We start from the raw sequence: 15132 nt of genomic DNA, 5'->3' as shown, positions 1-15132 counted from the left end.
CATTACATCAGTGGCAGTTGTTAAAAATGGTGTAATAAATCTTTTTTTACCATGGATATTTAACAGCAGTTTGAAAAAAGTATATTTTCAAAATGTATTCATAAAATGCATTCTTTTTTGTTTCCTTTTGAATATATAATTCAGCTTTTTTTGCATTCGTTATTTCAGTTATTCAATTCCATTTTAATTTCTTTAATAAAATTACACATTTAATTTTTTACAATCTATAATACTCTATAACAGTTCGTTTCAGGAATATTCCTGGAAATGGGGGGTGGGGTACATAGTCAAAAGACATTTTCTATTGGGCTGGTCATGACAGAACTTAAAATGATCTGAATTATGCACCATCATCCTAATATAATAAAAGATATGTACCCTATGACACAGTTTCATACTTGTTTTATTCCACCATACCCATGTCTGTGCATTGCACCTTGTTAAAGTTTTGTGTGAGGTCAGTTTCAATACTCTGGGGAGCCAGCTGTGTTACATGAACATAGAGGTGCTGCCAGGATGCACAAATGTGCAAATCGTGTAATCTTTTTATAAATATGTACACTTCAAAAGCAGTGATTCACAAGAACTGCAGAACAGTTCAAAGTTTATACATGGGGCTTATAGTGACAGAAATCACATCATTGGTAGAAGTCTTGTGGCACTTGTTGAAACGTTGTATTTCAGGTAGGCAAACGTTTACAAAACGGGGTACTTCTACTTGACGTGAATGGTTATTAAGCTAAATTAGAATGGCACATTTGGACCAGCATTCTGTCATAGGTTTGACCTCAAATTCATCCAGGAAGTTCTGACAAATGTTTGTTTAAAATACAGTGCCACCTAGATAATCCAAAATGGTTGACTCCCAACATGGTTAATCTTCATATGTTGATTTCCTGTGGCAGATACTGGCTAGTGATAGTGATGATGACAAAACTTTTTAAAATTTTGAAGTATATCAAGCTACTGGAGTGGAAAAGTAACAGAAATACCAGTGTGTGATTTTGAGACAAAAATTGATGTTCAATAAAACTTTGATGTACATATTGGATGGACAAAAACAGACTATGCTGATCAGCTCCCTGTTCAGAAGTATTTTGATATTAAATGGATTATACAAATCTATTTAAAATACAGGCAGGTTAAAAGTTGTGCAATTTTCATTTCTTTTCACAAACAATTGAGTGCTAAGAGATCAAAACTATGTAGCACTTCAAGGGTTAAGAGAAAGTGAATAAATAAGAATATATAAAGAAATTAGAAGGAAGGATATTTATTTGGTCAAAATAACTGTGAAAATGGCATTGATGGACTTGAAACTCTAATAAAGCGTTATGGAACAGATAAGAACTCTGGCACAGAAAGCATCAAAGCATTAGCTGAAGAAAGTGAAACTTAGGCAGAGTTCATATTGGTGAAAAAACATTTTGGAGCAGAGATAAAGCACCTGTGAGCTGTGGAAAATTGTATATAACAACCATAAAGAACTGCTTCCCAGCTTGTTTAAGATGGCTAAGTTGGCTATACATATGGTAGTTTAAGCACAGAAAAATAGTTGTACACTAATAAGGATCAGATTAAGCTCAGAAACAATCAACAGATTAATATTTACACAACTAGAGGGGACATCTTTGATGATTTTGATTTCACTAGAGCCTTAACAGAATAGAGCAGCAAGAGAGAGAGAGATGGATATTTAAGTATGAGGTAAATATTGAACTATGGCTGTTTCCCTCCCCCCTTCTGTGTTTTCTCTGCTTATTTTATTGACAAGTGGTGTGCTCCTCCCCCACCATGTTTTGATAAAATCCTGGCAGCATCTCATGATTTCATCTTTTTTCTGGATCCATCCTCGGTCTTTTAGAGGGATTAATTATTTTTACTTTCATTGCCAGATTTGAGGACTCATCTGTGATGTTCCATGAAGAGCCACGAGATGGCCTGGTGAGAGTGTGTCGGCTTGCCCTGTACCACAGGTATCCTAAGTATGCCACAGAGGGGTTTGAAGCCCTGTACTCAAGACCACCTGTCATCTACATCAGTGCTGCCTCTAGACCTGATCTTGGAAGTTACTTGTGTCTCCAGGTAAAGCAATATGGAGGATAATATATCCCTATAGACTGCATATATAGATTGGAAACATTGGTCCTGTTAGTATTAAGGTATGTGGTTTTCCCCATGTACATTATTTTTGTTGTACAAAATGTGTGCTTGTTTTTCAGAGTATTTTCTTTTCATCAGTGTCAAAGAGACAAAGTTTTGGTAAATATGGGCACAAGACTCCCTCTGGGATTCAGACCCATCCTGCCAGTTATGTACCAGTTGTGTTTGGTTAGATGGTTGCCCTTTTTGTAGTCTCTGGTGTGGAACCATGCTGAACACCAATATACATAAAAGGGAGGATAAAAAAACTTTCCTCATTTTCTTCAAACTTTTCAGGTTTCTCCATTAGTGAGACCCTCAGCAAAGGATTTAGTCTTCAGATATACTTAAGGCCCATAGGATCCTCCTAAGAGAGTTTGTCAAGGATACATTGCTGAGCCCCTTGGGGCTCAGAACAAGACTGGACCAGTCTCTGGAGACTCATAAGGCTCATAGTACCCCTCTCAAACAAACTGGTCAAGGATCCATTGCTCAGCCTCTGTGCTCAGAGTTGGACTGAGTCTGACTCTTTGGAGACTTGAAAAACCATGGACCCTTTCCAATTGAAATTAGTATGGTATATCATTTGCTGAGTCACTTAGGGCTTAGAACAGGATTGACGCAGTCTCTTCAGAGTCTCGAAAGGTCCATAGTGACCCTCCCAAGGGAGTTTGTAAGGTATCCATTGCTAAGTCCTTCAGGATCCAGAGCAGGACTGGATAAGTGTTTTTGGGACATTTAAGGTCCATTGGATCCCTCCAATCGGAGGGAACAAGGTGTGGCATCAGCAATTGGACATCCAACCTAGGAAGGAGATCGGATTGACATACATGCCAATGGTTATGCTTTTTTTCAACAAATTGTGTTTTCCACGAAACTATATATGGATTATGCTTTTCAGCTACACAAAAAAATATTTAAAAAAATAAAGCCATAAAAAGTTGTTTTAGTCATTTTTATTATCATCTCTTTAATTTCACTCATTTAATTTTGATAATATTCGCAAAAAGGTGATTGCTGCATAAGAATAGCATAATATCATTTTCCTTATTTGCTATTTATAGCAACTGTATATGACCCCATTCCAAGAAAACAGATAGGTTTCTCCAATGGGAACTTTGCCTAACAGATTCATCTTGTTGATATGCTAGTTAGTTAGTGAGCCAGTCTATATTTTTAAAGATAATGGTGCCAGATGTTAAGTGAAATGCTGTACAGTGTGAGTTGTGGATGTTATATGATGAAACTATTTAGAGTAGATGGATCTTTTCAAACTTCAGAGCATGTCAGATCAGAATAAAGGACAAATCAACACCATTTTACAAACATTAAAAGAAGAATATGAGAGCAATGCAAATCAGCACTCTGAACACCTCACCATGATCAGGATTCCAGTTCATGATCATTCAGCAAAAGTTAAAATATGTACACTAGTTGAAGTGAGTGCTGAATATACATAATTTTTCAATATATTTTGTGTGTATATTCTGGTTCTAATCCATATGGATTTTGTCCTTTGTGACAATAAATCTTCCAGCTTCAGAACCATGTTATTAGTAATCTTTTTCTTATGTGCTGTAATTATGGCATGTAATATTTATATTACACTTTTTATGCCCAAATTATGCATTTTTACCACTTATAATAGCAATAATTATGCTTCTACCTCTTATGCATCTACCTCCCCCTATTCCTGTTATCTCACTCAATCCCCATGAGATAGGAGGTTTTCCAGTGCAGGGAAGTGATTGGTCCTTCCCTTTTATGCATTCATGGACTTAACAACCCATGGCGTTATACTTGAGAGGTTCTCCAGCTTTCAGACCAACTTTGTCTCTCACATATGGGGAGGTAGGTATGCCCTCTTCTTCCAAACAATCCAGGGACCTTTCTCTCATGAAGATTAAAGTCCATGAGGCCCATGCCATTGCAACCTCATGGGCCTGTCTAACTTATTCATCTTGGGAGGAAATGATGAAAGCTGCATTTTGACAGTATCTCACTACTTTTTCTTTCTACCTTTGTTCCTTGGTGCACCAAAGTGAATGCATTTTTTCTCTAAGGCTAATAGTTGTGATATAAAAAGTGGTCCAAGTGGATACCATCTTACAGTAGTGGACACTCTAGCCATAAGGATGAGATTTCCTTTTGTTTTGGGTGTCTTTTCCTGTTTTGGGGGGTGTCATCAGCCTCTCACTGAACTGGGAAATTCAGCAATGCAACAGAACTAGGTTACATATTGCTGATATTTAAATGTTATTTTTTGGGGTGGTTGGGGTGATGAGGTTAAAATGATGTTGCAAAACTTAATGTTGATATTTCCAGATTCCCATCCTGCACTGATATCCCACTATGGTCGTAATCCTTGAAAAGGATTAAGATTACTGGGCATGTGCTAGTTCATAGGGTATGCTTCTGGAATCATTCCAGAAAGTTGCCCAGTTGCAGGATGAATTCTCATGTAGATTAGGGTAAATTTATATCCTGGAATGGTTGGCTATTCTAAAGCAACATGTAAGTATCGCAGCATTAAAATTAGTTTTATCCTCCCCACCCCAGAACTACATTTTACTTCTATGTTTGAAACCAAGCATATTGGTTTTTTAAAAATTTAACAAGTATTTTGTTAACAATCCAATAAACAAAATTATGATACCCAATTTGAATCATGCTGTTTATAGTGCATCAAACAGTTGAGTGACCAAGATTAGTTCAGGTGCATTTAATTATGTCTCTTTTACAGTGATCAAGTTCTATCATTTGAAACTTGCAGGATTCATCAGGAACTTGCACACTTTATAGGGATTAAATCTGCCATACCAAAACATGTACTGTGCTTACAGCAAGATCAGTATGCTGGCAACTTGGGAATAAATGTTTAAAGTTAATTCTTTTGAATAATTTGAATGCATTTGAAAATTTCTGGTTGCATTTTTAAGTAGTTGTGTAAAATAAAATGGTGGAACAAGGTCTCAAACACTGAGGTTCTCACATGGCAGGCATTTCATGCATCCACACTCTGCTGATGAAACCACAGATAAGATGGGCAGACAATATCACCAGGATGTCAGAAGAGTGACTACCAAAGAAGATCTGCTATGGCGAGCTGAAGGAGAGAAAGTGATCCCATGGTGGTCAGTAGAAACACTTCAACATTGAGCTGAGTCTTGGGGAGCATGACACATATGAAATTCCCCTCATTGTTAAGGCTGAAATTTACCTTGACAGTGCATCATGATTATGTTGGACACAAAGCTTTAGCTGGCTTTGATTACCTTTGAAAACACACCATGATCACAATGAAGTAAATAGTGTGAAAGTTGGCATTTTGCCTTTTTGTCACCTTGTGGACGGCCCTTTCACCTGTCCTGGACTGTACCCTGATAATATACTTAGCCCATAAATGACCTTTGCATCTTTAATGCTTTTAATTTTATCCACATACACATGTGAACCATTCATGGGGGGTGGGTAGAGTTTCATCCTTGTGTCAGTGATCCAAAGGGTTCCCAGGGTCTTTAAAAAAAAGACACCCAAAAAATCACTAGCATCAATATTTTGACTCCAATTTTTAAAAAATACGTGAAGTAATATACATGTATATAAAAAGTCCATGAATTTGAGTATTAGATCACATGTTTGAAAATTCATGTATCAGTGATATCCTATTTGAAAACACAAATACCTCTTATGTAAAAAAAAAAAAATGATCATCCTTATTTGATCTATAGCCCATTGTCAACAGACATGTGTAACTAAACAATTCACCCCAGTATTCATTGTCCCCAGTAGAATATGGCTGTTTACATGCTAAATTGGCCTAGATTTGATCAAAGATAATGATTGTAAGCATACTTTTTTCTTGCAAACAGGAAACTTACATGGCACAATAAATGTGTTCTAATCACCATGGAAAATGCAACAATCAATCAGATGCCATTGCTTTTATTTAAGTTTGGTGACATCCAATCATGAAAGGTCCTTTGTATTTATTGAAGTGCTGACATCCTTTGAGGAAAGGTCCTTATGTGCTTATAATAGGGAGGCATCAGTATTGGGATGGTTGAAGGATTTTATTGTATTTGTCTTGTTATGCAGATTAGAGAAAAATGTACAGTAGGTTGAACAAACAATTTAAAACTGTTAATTACTTCTTTGACAATAAGGTTTGTAGTTGCAACACTGTTATACTGTAGTGTTTCATGTAATAATAATAATAATAATAATAATAATGAGGACTTTGTATAGCGCCTAATCTTTAGAAGCTCTAAGTGCTTTACAACATTAGACAACACATATAAGATAAAAAACATATAATAATATTATTACAAAAACAAACACCATGAAATTAGAAAAACATTAAAAAATTAAAAACATGCTGAGAATATTTCAGGTAGGAAACATTATTAGGTCTTTAAGTTTGTTCTTGCAGTCGAAATAAGCGAGTTTTGAGAGCCCTCTTGAATGTGATCACTGTCTAAGTTCAGTGGGCAATTCATTCCATGTTGCTGGGCCCTGGTATGCAAAAGAACGCTGTCCATATGACTTTGTTTTCATAGTGGGAATAATGAGTATACGATTGTCAGAAGAGGAGCGTAAGTATCTTGCTGGTTTGTACACATGGGTGAGATCGGATAGGTATGTTGGACTAGAGTCCGACTGAAACGTAGCACAGAGAAGAAATTTTGTGTTCGATTCTGGATCGAATGGATAGCCAGTGTAGGGTACAGAGCAGTGGGGAGGTGTGCTCTAATCGTGGTACTCTAAGTATGATCCGAGCAGCTGTGTTTTGAACTTTTTGAAGTTTCTGGAGTAGATATTGAGATGAACCAGACAGAATTGAGTTGCAATAGTCCAGTCTTGAAACTAATGAACACACAAGTGTTTTAGTGGCATCAACTGAAAGATATTTGCGAATTAAGTTGATGTGTCTCAGCTCAAGATATGCAGCCTTGCATATGTTCATGACATGTTGGTGCAATGTGAGAGTACTGTCCAGAGTAACACCTAGGTTTCGTACTAATTGTGTGAATTTAATGTTGGTGTTGCTGATATTTACTGTTTGAGGTAAAGGATGTAAATGAGAAAGTCTTTGTGTTGTGGTCCGTTTTATCATCATTCATCTGCAGCTTGTTACATGTCATCCATGATTTCACATCAGTAATGCACCTCTCTACACCTTGGATTGTAGCATCAACTTCAGTTGGGTGGCTAGATTTGTATATTTGGGTGTCATCAGCGTACAATTGGTGAGACACTGGATGATGATCTATGACACTTGAGAGCAGCTGAGTGTATATAATGAAGAGAACGGGTATAAGAACAGACCCCTGTGGAACACCACAACATAGATTAACTGGGCTGGAGTGTATTCCATTTGCAGACACAATTTGTGTCCTGTTGACCAAGTAGGACTTGAACCACAATAAGGCTGTATCATGAATGCCAAATACATGCTGGAGACAGTGAAGTAATATATCATTGTCTATTGTGTCAAATGCTGCAGACAAATCAAGGAGGGTGAGGACTGTAATCTTTCCGCTATCCAATGCAGAGAGAATGTCATTAACTACTTTCAGAAGAGTAGTTTCAGTACTGTGGCAAGGGCGATATGCAGATTGTACATTGCTAAAAAGACTGTTTGAATTTAGATGAGATACAAGCTGGGATAGAACAACCTTTTCTAAGATTTTTGAATATGAATGGGAGATTAGAAACTGGGTGGTAGTTCTTTAAATCGTTATGGTCTAGTGTTGGTTTCTTCAGCAGAGGCTTTACAATGGCAGTTTTGAAAAATGATGGGAATTTCCCGGATGAGAGAGAGGTATTAATTACATCAGTTAGTGAAGGCAATACTGGATCTAAGCACTCAAGCAGCAGTGATGTTGGAATTGGATCAAGTTCATATGACTTTGGTGCACTCTTCATCAGGATTGTACGTACAAAATCCATAGAGACAGGTTCAAATGCTGCTAATGGTTGCCGTTCAAATTCTGTATCCCAACTGTATGGTGACGACGAGTCAGTTGAAATTGTGGTGTCAAGCTTATCTCTAATGGTTTGTACTTTGTCATGGAAGAAATTTGCAAACATGTCTGGAAGGTCGACTGGAGAGAAGGTAGTTGGAAGTGATGTTGATTTGTTCCTTGACATTAGCTTGTTAGTAATCTCGAAGAGCTCTTTGCAGCTGGAACTTTCCATGATCTTAGTAGTGTAGTCACCATTAAAATTGTTATTGTGTACTGAGTGTGCTAGAAAGGTATCTTTGTACTTAAATTGCATGGGATTGCAGAGTTTCATAGATATAAACTCCAAAGTAATACTTCAGAAATTATATGTGTATGATACTGAGAAGTTTCTTTAAAAATCTGGTTAGGAATCCTTTTAAGCAAATCAGACTTCGAGGACTGCTGGCAAAGTTTCTTTGTCAATGTTTTTCTATGATAGTCTGGCTGACCTATGTGGAAAGAATCATTGAACCATATTGTTGACATTTTTTGTCTGTATTTGACCATGGAATATTTGTATCTGAGTGACCAACATTTATTTCTTCAGTGACAAGCATTTGCTGCAGGAAGCTTTTGAGTTGAATGATAATATTTGATATGTATGTTTTGAGAAGTGTTTGGATTCTGCATGCAGCTTGTTGACTGCAAAGCATTTTATGTCATTCTTGTTTTATTATTATTATTATTATTATTACAGCTTGGCCTGCCCCTGTCATGTATCTGCTCAGTTCCGCTGGATCTTGGTGCCAAGGAGAGCAATAGGATGGTATGATGCCCGTATAAGGATTTTAAAATCTGTTTTAGACCACATTAGCAGAAAGTGCATTAGAAATATTTTATACTGTGTCTTTGCCTTAATGTCATGAAGTTACCCCCATCCCCACAACCAGATAAAAGCACAGCACATTTTAGAACTTGATCTGGTTCATAAAGAAGTTAATCTCATCATCTTGCTTCTTTTCTAATTATACAATACAGGATTTTAAATTAGATAATCTTCTTTATTGTATTTCAGGGTCAGATATATGCAGAGATGGGGAAATAAATAAAAAAATGCAAGTCCTTATAATTTCGATAATGAAAGTCAGAGATTATTTATAGTGGAAATGACAGGGACCAGTAAGGTTACTTGTCCTAACTTTAGCTAACATGGCCTTAAGATCTTTTGGTATGGAATTGCATGCATCATCTGCCATCTGTCCACATTTGCTGTTTTTGACTTTTGACATAAATAACTCAATCAAATTTTACAGGAAGCATCCTGGCATTAAGGCCTAAAAAGTTTATACATATTGTGCTAGTCTGCCCCCATATATGACCATCTTTGTAAAAGTAGAAAAATCTTAAATTAATTCTTTTAAAAATTTGCTTAGTAGAATTTGAATAAATTTTGACAGAATGCATCCAGTTTGCTTAGTAGAATTTGAATAAATTTTGACAGAATGGATCCAGGCACAAGTGGCTTTCCATTTATACAGATGATGCCAATCTATGAACAAAGACAGCTAATGTTATGATAATTAATGTTTACAATGACTTATGCAAGTACTAAAGTTTCATAGAGATGGACTATGTAATCATTGATTACTTTCTGATATTTTCAGGATGTTGACCTGTTGGAAAAACTTGTCCAAGATGATATTGCTGCTGCAAAAACTCCTGTTCTGTTAGTTGCTTTTGCAGGTTAGTACAAGATATATATCAGTACCTTTTCCATTTGAATATGCTTCGAACATACCAGCGGCCACCCGCTCCTTACGGCCAGAATCCGTTGGCACCGACAAGTTTGTGTTCAAAAGGCCACCCAGCTAACGCGACCAGCAGCCAGCATATTAGTGCAATAATATAAAATTTACCCCTCACAAGTGGCTGCATTTTTATTTTGATATGTATCCAGAACCAGTATTTTATTCATAACATGTGTTAAGTAATCTGATTTCTGTTTCCTGATGTCAGGTTTTCGTTACTGAAAGAAGTGTTGACTAAAGTACATGTACATGTACCACTAAGGTTAATATTATATCATTTACGCCTCACGGGAAGCCACATTTATTCCATAAAGCCGAGAAAGACTCCAATTTTAATCCATACAAAAGGGTAAGTACATGTAATCCAATTAGCCTTACTGCTCTGTTATTATAAGATGTCCAGTTTAGTCACTTCGATAATTGTTCAGATTACAATTATTGAACAGTAGTAACAGCTGAGAAGTGGCAGCATTGATGTACAATACACAAGTCAGCAGGAAAATGGTTTGATAGCCTTTATTGCTTCCCTTAGTAAGATATTCACTTTGATAATTAGTGGCTATTACTAATGACAATAATTGTCAAAATTACAAATCCTAATGGCCGTGAGGTCAAAACTGCGTGATGTTAAATGGTACATATCAAAGCTGTTTTGGCTTCACTCACTTAGTGTCAAGAAATATATAAAAACAATGGGGTACCAGACTGTGACTAACGAATCACGTGACAAGATGATTTCCTTTAAAAACACATGGCAATTTGTTTAGATGCATAAAAAATAGTTTTATCAAAAAGATCAACATGTCATCAAGGAAAAGAAAAATTCTCAGTTTAAAAGAGAAAGTGAAAGTAATTCAACTGACTGAAAGGTTCAGTGGGGAGGGGGTCGAGGATTCCTGCAGAAAACTAATGTTGGAAAGACTCAGATAAACAATATCATGAAAGGTAAGGAAACAATTCTGCAGAAGTGGGAAAGTGAAATGGACGAAGAAAGGAAGATTGTTTGAGCCAGATGTTTACATCCTGATTTGAATGACAAGAAAAAGCAACAATTTTGTCAGCTGAATTGAGATATGATGACTTTACCGCAAGTAACGGATGGTTGCACAAATATCAAGTGTGACAGAATATTAAGTGTTGTCCTTAGTGAAGAATCAGCTGATGTTAATAATGAAGTTGTCGAAGATTGGAAGAAAAGACTAAACGATATATGCAGGGGATATGACAGCAAGGATATTTTTAATTGTGACAAGACTGGTTTCTTTTTTAGACTGTTACCAGCAGTGACAGATCGTGTGATCTGTAACATAATTATAAAGACAGTTTTAGAACAATATCAATGGTTATTCATAACATTCGTTTAAAAATAATGAAACAGTTTGTTTTTCATTTATTTCACAACATGCATGTGATATTTTAATGAAAATATTAAATGTTTTAGAATTAAATATACTTGCGACTTTCTTCATATGTATTTACTATTCACATTTGTCATCCCCCTCTAGAAAGGCCACCCTCATTATAAGGCCACTTCCCTGCTGCAATAGGGGTGGCCTTATAATAGGGGGACTACTGTATATAGTTGACAATTTTAAAGACAGAGTTGTGATTTTGTATTGTTATGGCTTATATCCAGACCATCTCCAAGTCGGCAGCATCAAGTTACCCGGATGACATTCTGCTAAAACATCCAGTGAGTTATGTATTAGAACATGATGTGACAACCCTTGTTACACTGCTTACAAATCTTTGTTTCCACATCAACATGAACAAATTCGACCTAGTATCATCTCAGCAATTTGTTCATCTAGGTATGGAATTCAGCATGCAGTTAAACAGAGTACATCTCCCTCAGGAATGGGCTTTGAAAATTGGGACCATGGTTACTTCATTACTTTTGAGTGTTTCTCTCTCTGCATTGGAATTCCTTCACCTTTTATACTTGATCAATGTGAGTGGACCTCATCATCCTAGGTCACCTTTTTATGTGCCCATTACAAATTATTATTTTAACCCAATAAATGCCAAATATTTGCCCACTGGACCAACCTGTCCCCATTTGCACAGATATGATTTACCATCTGCAGACTTGGCTCTCAGTGGGTATACCTCTGCAAGTACAACAAACAGAGATCGCAGTCTGTACAGATCAAAATTCAGAAGACTGGAGGGCACACCTACTTTCTTTTCAGGAAGCCGGTGGGTTGTAGTCTCCCCAGAACTGGCATCTACATATCATTATCCTCAAAATGTAAGCCATTTTGAAAGCCTTTTACAGGTGTCAGGATTTTTAACAGAAAGGGAGTCCTCATTCTGTAGTCAAATCTACAGTGGTGACTTAACTCAAACAGCAAGACAGAATGAAGTCCCCAGACCTTTGCATACTAGTGAGGGGCATTCTAAAGTGATGTCCTCAAGAACAAATCCTCATCCAAAATTTGTCATATTCATGGATGTATAATGAAGTAGCAGATTCTTTGTCCTGGAACAAAAGAGCTTATACAGACAATGGTCTTTCGATCCCTCGGCTTTCACTCAGATGATCACCTAACTGGACTGACCATTAGTGGACCTGTTTTTGACAAGGTGGAATACCAAGCTCCCAACCTGTTTCTCACCAGCCTCAGATCCCAAAGCCTGGGCAGTCAGTGTGCTATCCAAAGACTGGAATGGCCTGGATGCATATGCCTGCCCTCCAAAACCTCTGATTTCAAAGTTGATAAAAAAAAGCAAGAGAATCTAAGTGTTGTCTTATCTTCATTGCACCACTCATATGGGAGAAATTGTGGATCATTGACCACCTCAGTCTCACAATGGAAATTCCCAGGAAAATAATGAATTTCTATCATCTACTTAAACTGCAATGATGGCAGTTGTTTTACCCCATCCCAGAGCTACTGAACTTGCATGTCTGGATCATATTAAACAAGCCCTCAGAAACAACAGTTCTCACAAGCAAGAAGACCTTCCACACTGAATGCATGCAAAGTAAAATGAAATTTTTTTATACAGTGGTGTACATAATCATACATTCTGAAAATACAATCATCTGTACCCAAAATAGCTAAATTCCTTCTCTGGCTCTTCAGCAGAAAATGTTAGCACCAAGCACAATCAAAGGTCAACACTTCACGATCACAGATACCTTTCATCATCAAAGAAGATAGGATATCAAACAAAACAGATTTATCTGATCTCCTCTCCAGCTTTGATTATGCAGGACAAAAACATTGGATCTGTACCCAGAAGTGGAACCTATCATGGGTACTAACCTAGTTGAACAAAATGCCATTTGAACCACTTTCATACTAGACCTGCTTCCTTATCACATTAGTGATTGCATGCAGAATCAGTGAAGTACATGCTGTATCAGGAAACTTGAATAACATGCAGTTCCAACAAGATGGGTCAGGTTAATTTATGACAGTTCCCTATTTCATCATCAAGAATAGACTTGTGTCCATTAGCAACCTGACCTTTGTACTGAAATCTTTGTTTAATCTTGACACTTCCACTCAAAGCCACCTACAAGATCAAGTACGAGCCTTGAAGTGGTACAGTAGAAAGACTGATGTTGTTTTTGAGGGAGATAACATCTATTTCTAAAACAGGAACAGGACGATGAAACAGCACAGACCCTTTCATCATGGATTAAGTGGATTATTTGCTCTGCATATTAAGAAATAACTCCATCTCCGATGAATTTGTTACACATTTTGGCTCACAAGGTTAGAGCAGTTGCCACAAGCATTGCCTTTGACTGGAACTGTTCTCTGATATTATCTGAGTCCAAATTCTCCAGGTTTTTTTAATCTTTCATCTCAGAAGGCTCAACTTGATCTGGTGGGACCTATCGCTGTGGCGAAACAGGTTACCTTTCCAGATCGTTCAGCAGCTTCATAAGATGCACTTCACAACTAATACTGGATTTGTAGGATGGACAATTTTTCCCTTTCCGAAGCTGCTCCCCGACAGATGGAGTCTTCTCCAGTCAGGTTACCTAGAAGCTGTCTTTCATATCTTAGGGGACTGAAGATCGCATCTCTTGGGTAAGGGGATGTACTGCCTTCCACCTCTTACCTCCTAAGGTATAAAGATTGGATAAAGTATTTAAAGAAGAAACAACTTTTTCTAGTAAAATGTTTCTTCACAAATACTTAACCAGTCATAATAGACATAGACCCTCCCAGCCTCCCTGCAGGTACATACATACAGAGAGCATGCCTTACACTCCATTAGCAACTTATATATTTATGGGTTTTGTTGCCAATCCCTCATTCAAGGGTAGACCACTCTGCCTGACCACCTTTGTGGTCAGACAATATTTAAATTTTTAGCTAAAAAGTTTTAATCTGGGAGGGCTGGATTTGTAAGGTAGTAATTGTTCTAAGGTATTTTGATTGGGTAAGTATTCATGAAGAAACATTTTACTAGAAAAAATTAGTTTCCACTGATGCTATATTAATTGTTTGAATTGCTTGTATTAAATAGGTTTTTTTTAACTTGTATTTGTAGGAACCCCAGTAGTAGGTCATGTAGACAACCTGGACAGACTACAAAATCTCTGCAAGAAAAACTCAATCTGGCTTCATGTTGAAGGGTAGGTGGACAGAAGCCCCATTACCTTCTTTTAATAATTGTAATATAATTTATAAAGATTTCACTATACTGAACATGGTCATAATTGGATTTATTATTAAAAAAATAAAAAGTCAGAAAAAATTGATTTAGACAATTTTGTTAATGTTTATCATCTTTGTATGTTTTCATTAAAATAAATACAAATTTCAGGGTTGGCTGAAAACCCTGGGTCTTAGGGGCTTATTAGAAAGTTGATTTCTTAATCCCAGATAAGAAATGTTTATTCATGAAGCAAACATCAGAGAAGATTAGTCAGATTCAGAGTAAAGTTTAATGAACAAAGCTTATTAGGGTGGAAATTTAATTTTGTATGCACTGTTTATGTTTACTTTTTTTATAAAGTACAGTTTATGTTCTTAGTTATGGATTGTTGTTTCAGGAACAATCTAGCAACCCTGGCCATGTTAGCAATTCCTTCCTCAGTGAGTTCTGCTAGATCAGGGGACAGCATCACAGTCACAATTGGAAAATGGGTGGGAGTTCCAGCTCTCCCTTATGCTGTGTCCTTTTTTGCGTACATCACTGGTTTTGCAAAATGTTTTACCACACTGTTTAGTAATGGCTGCAGTTTAATTTGTTGTAATGATATCACA

General features: G+C 36.8%; 1 protein-coding gene across 4 annotated transcripts in view; it reads left to right on the top strand.

The window, feature by feature from the left end:
- LOC149803303 (putative pyridoxal-dependent decarboxylase domain-containing protein 2) overlaps window positions 1-15132 on the top strand; it is a 117119-nt gene that overhangs the window by 18478 nt on the left and 83509 nt on the right. For all 4 annotated transcript variants that reach the window (XM_089952995.1, XM_089952993.1, XM_089952992.1 and 1 more), the window contains exons 6-10: window positions 1896-2085; window positions 8848-8916; window positions 9755-9833; window positions 14414-14498; window positions 14919-15039. In XM_089952995.1, the coding sequence (XP_089809121.1) occupies window positions 1896-2085; window positions 8848-8916; window positions 9755-9833; window positions 14414-14498; window positions 14919-15039 (544 nt within the window). The remainder of the gene's footprint in view (window positions 1-1895; window positions 2086-8847; window positions 8917-9754; window positions 9834-14413; window positions 14499-14918; window positions 15040-15132) is intronic.

Source organism: Sinohyriopsis cumingii, chromosome 3 (genome assembly GCF_028554795.1).
Source record: "Sinohyriopsis cumingii isolate HCF-2022 chromosome 3, ASM2855479v2, whole genome shotgun sequence".
Classification (NCBI taxonomy): Eukaryota; Metazoa; Mollusca; class Bivalvia; order Unionida; family Unionidae; genus Sinohyriopsis; species Sinohyriopsis cumingii.
The sequence above is the reverse complement of the archived record's forward strand: the minus strand, read 5'-3'. Positions and strand labels throughout refer to the sequence as shown.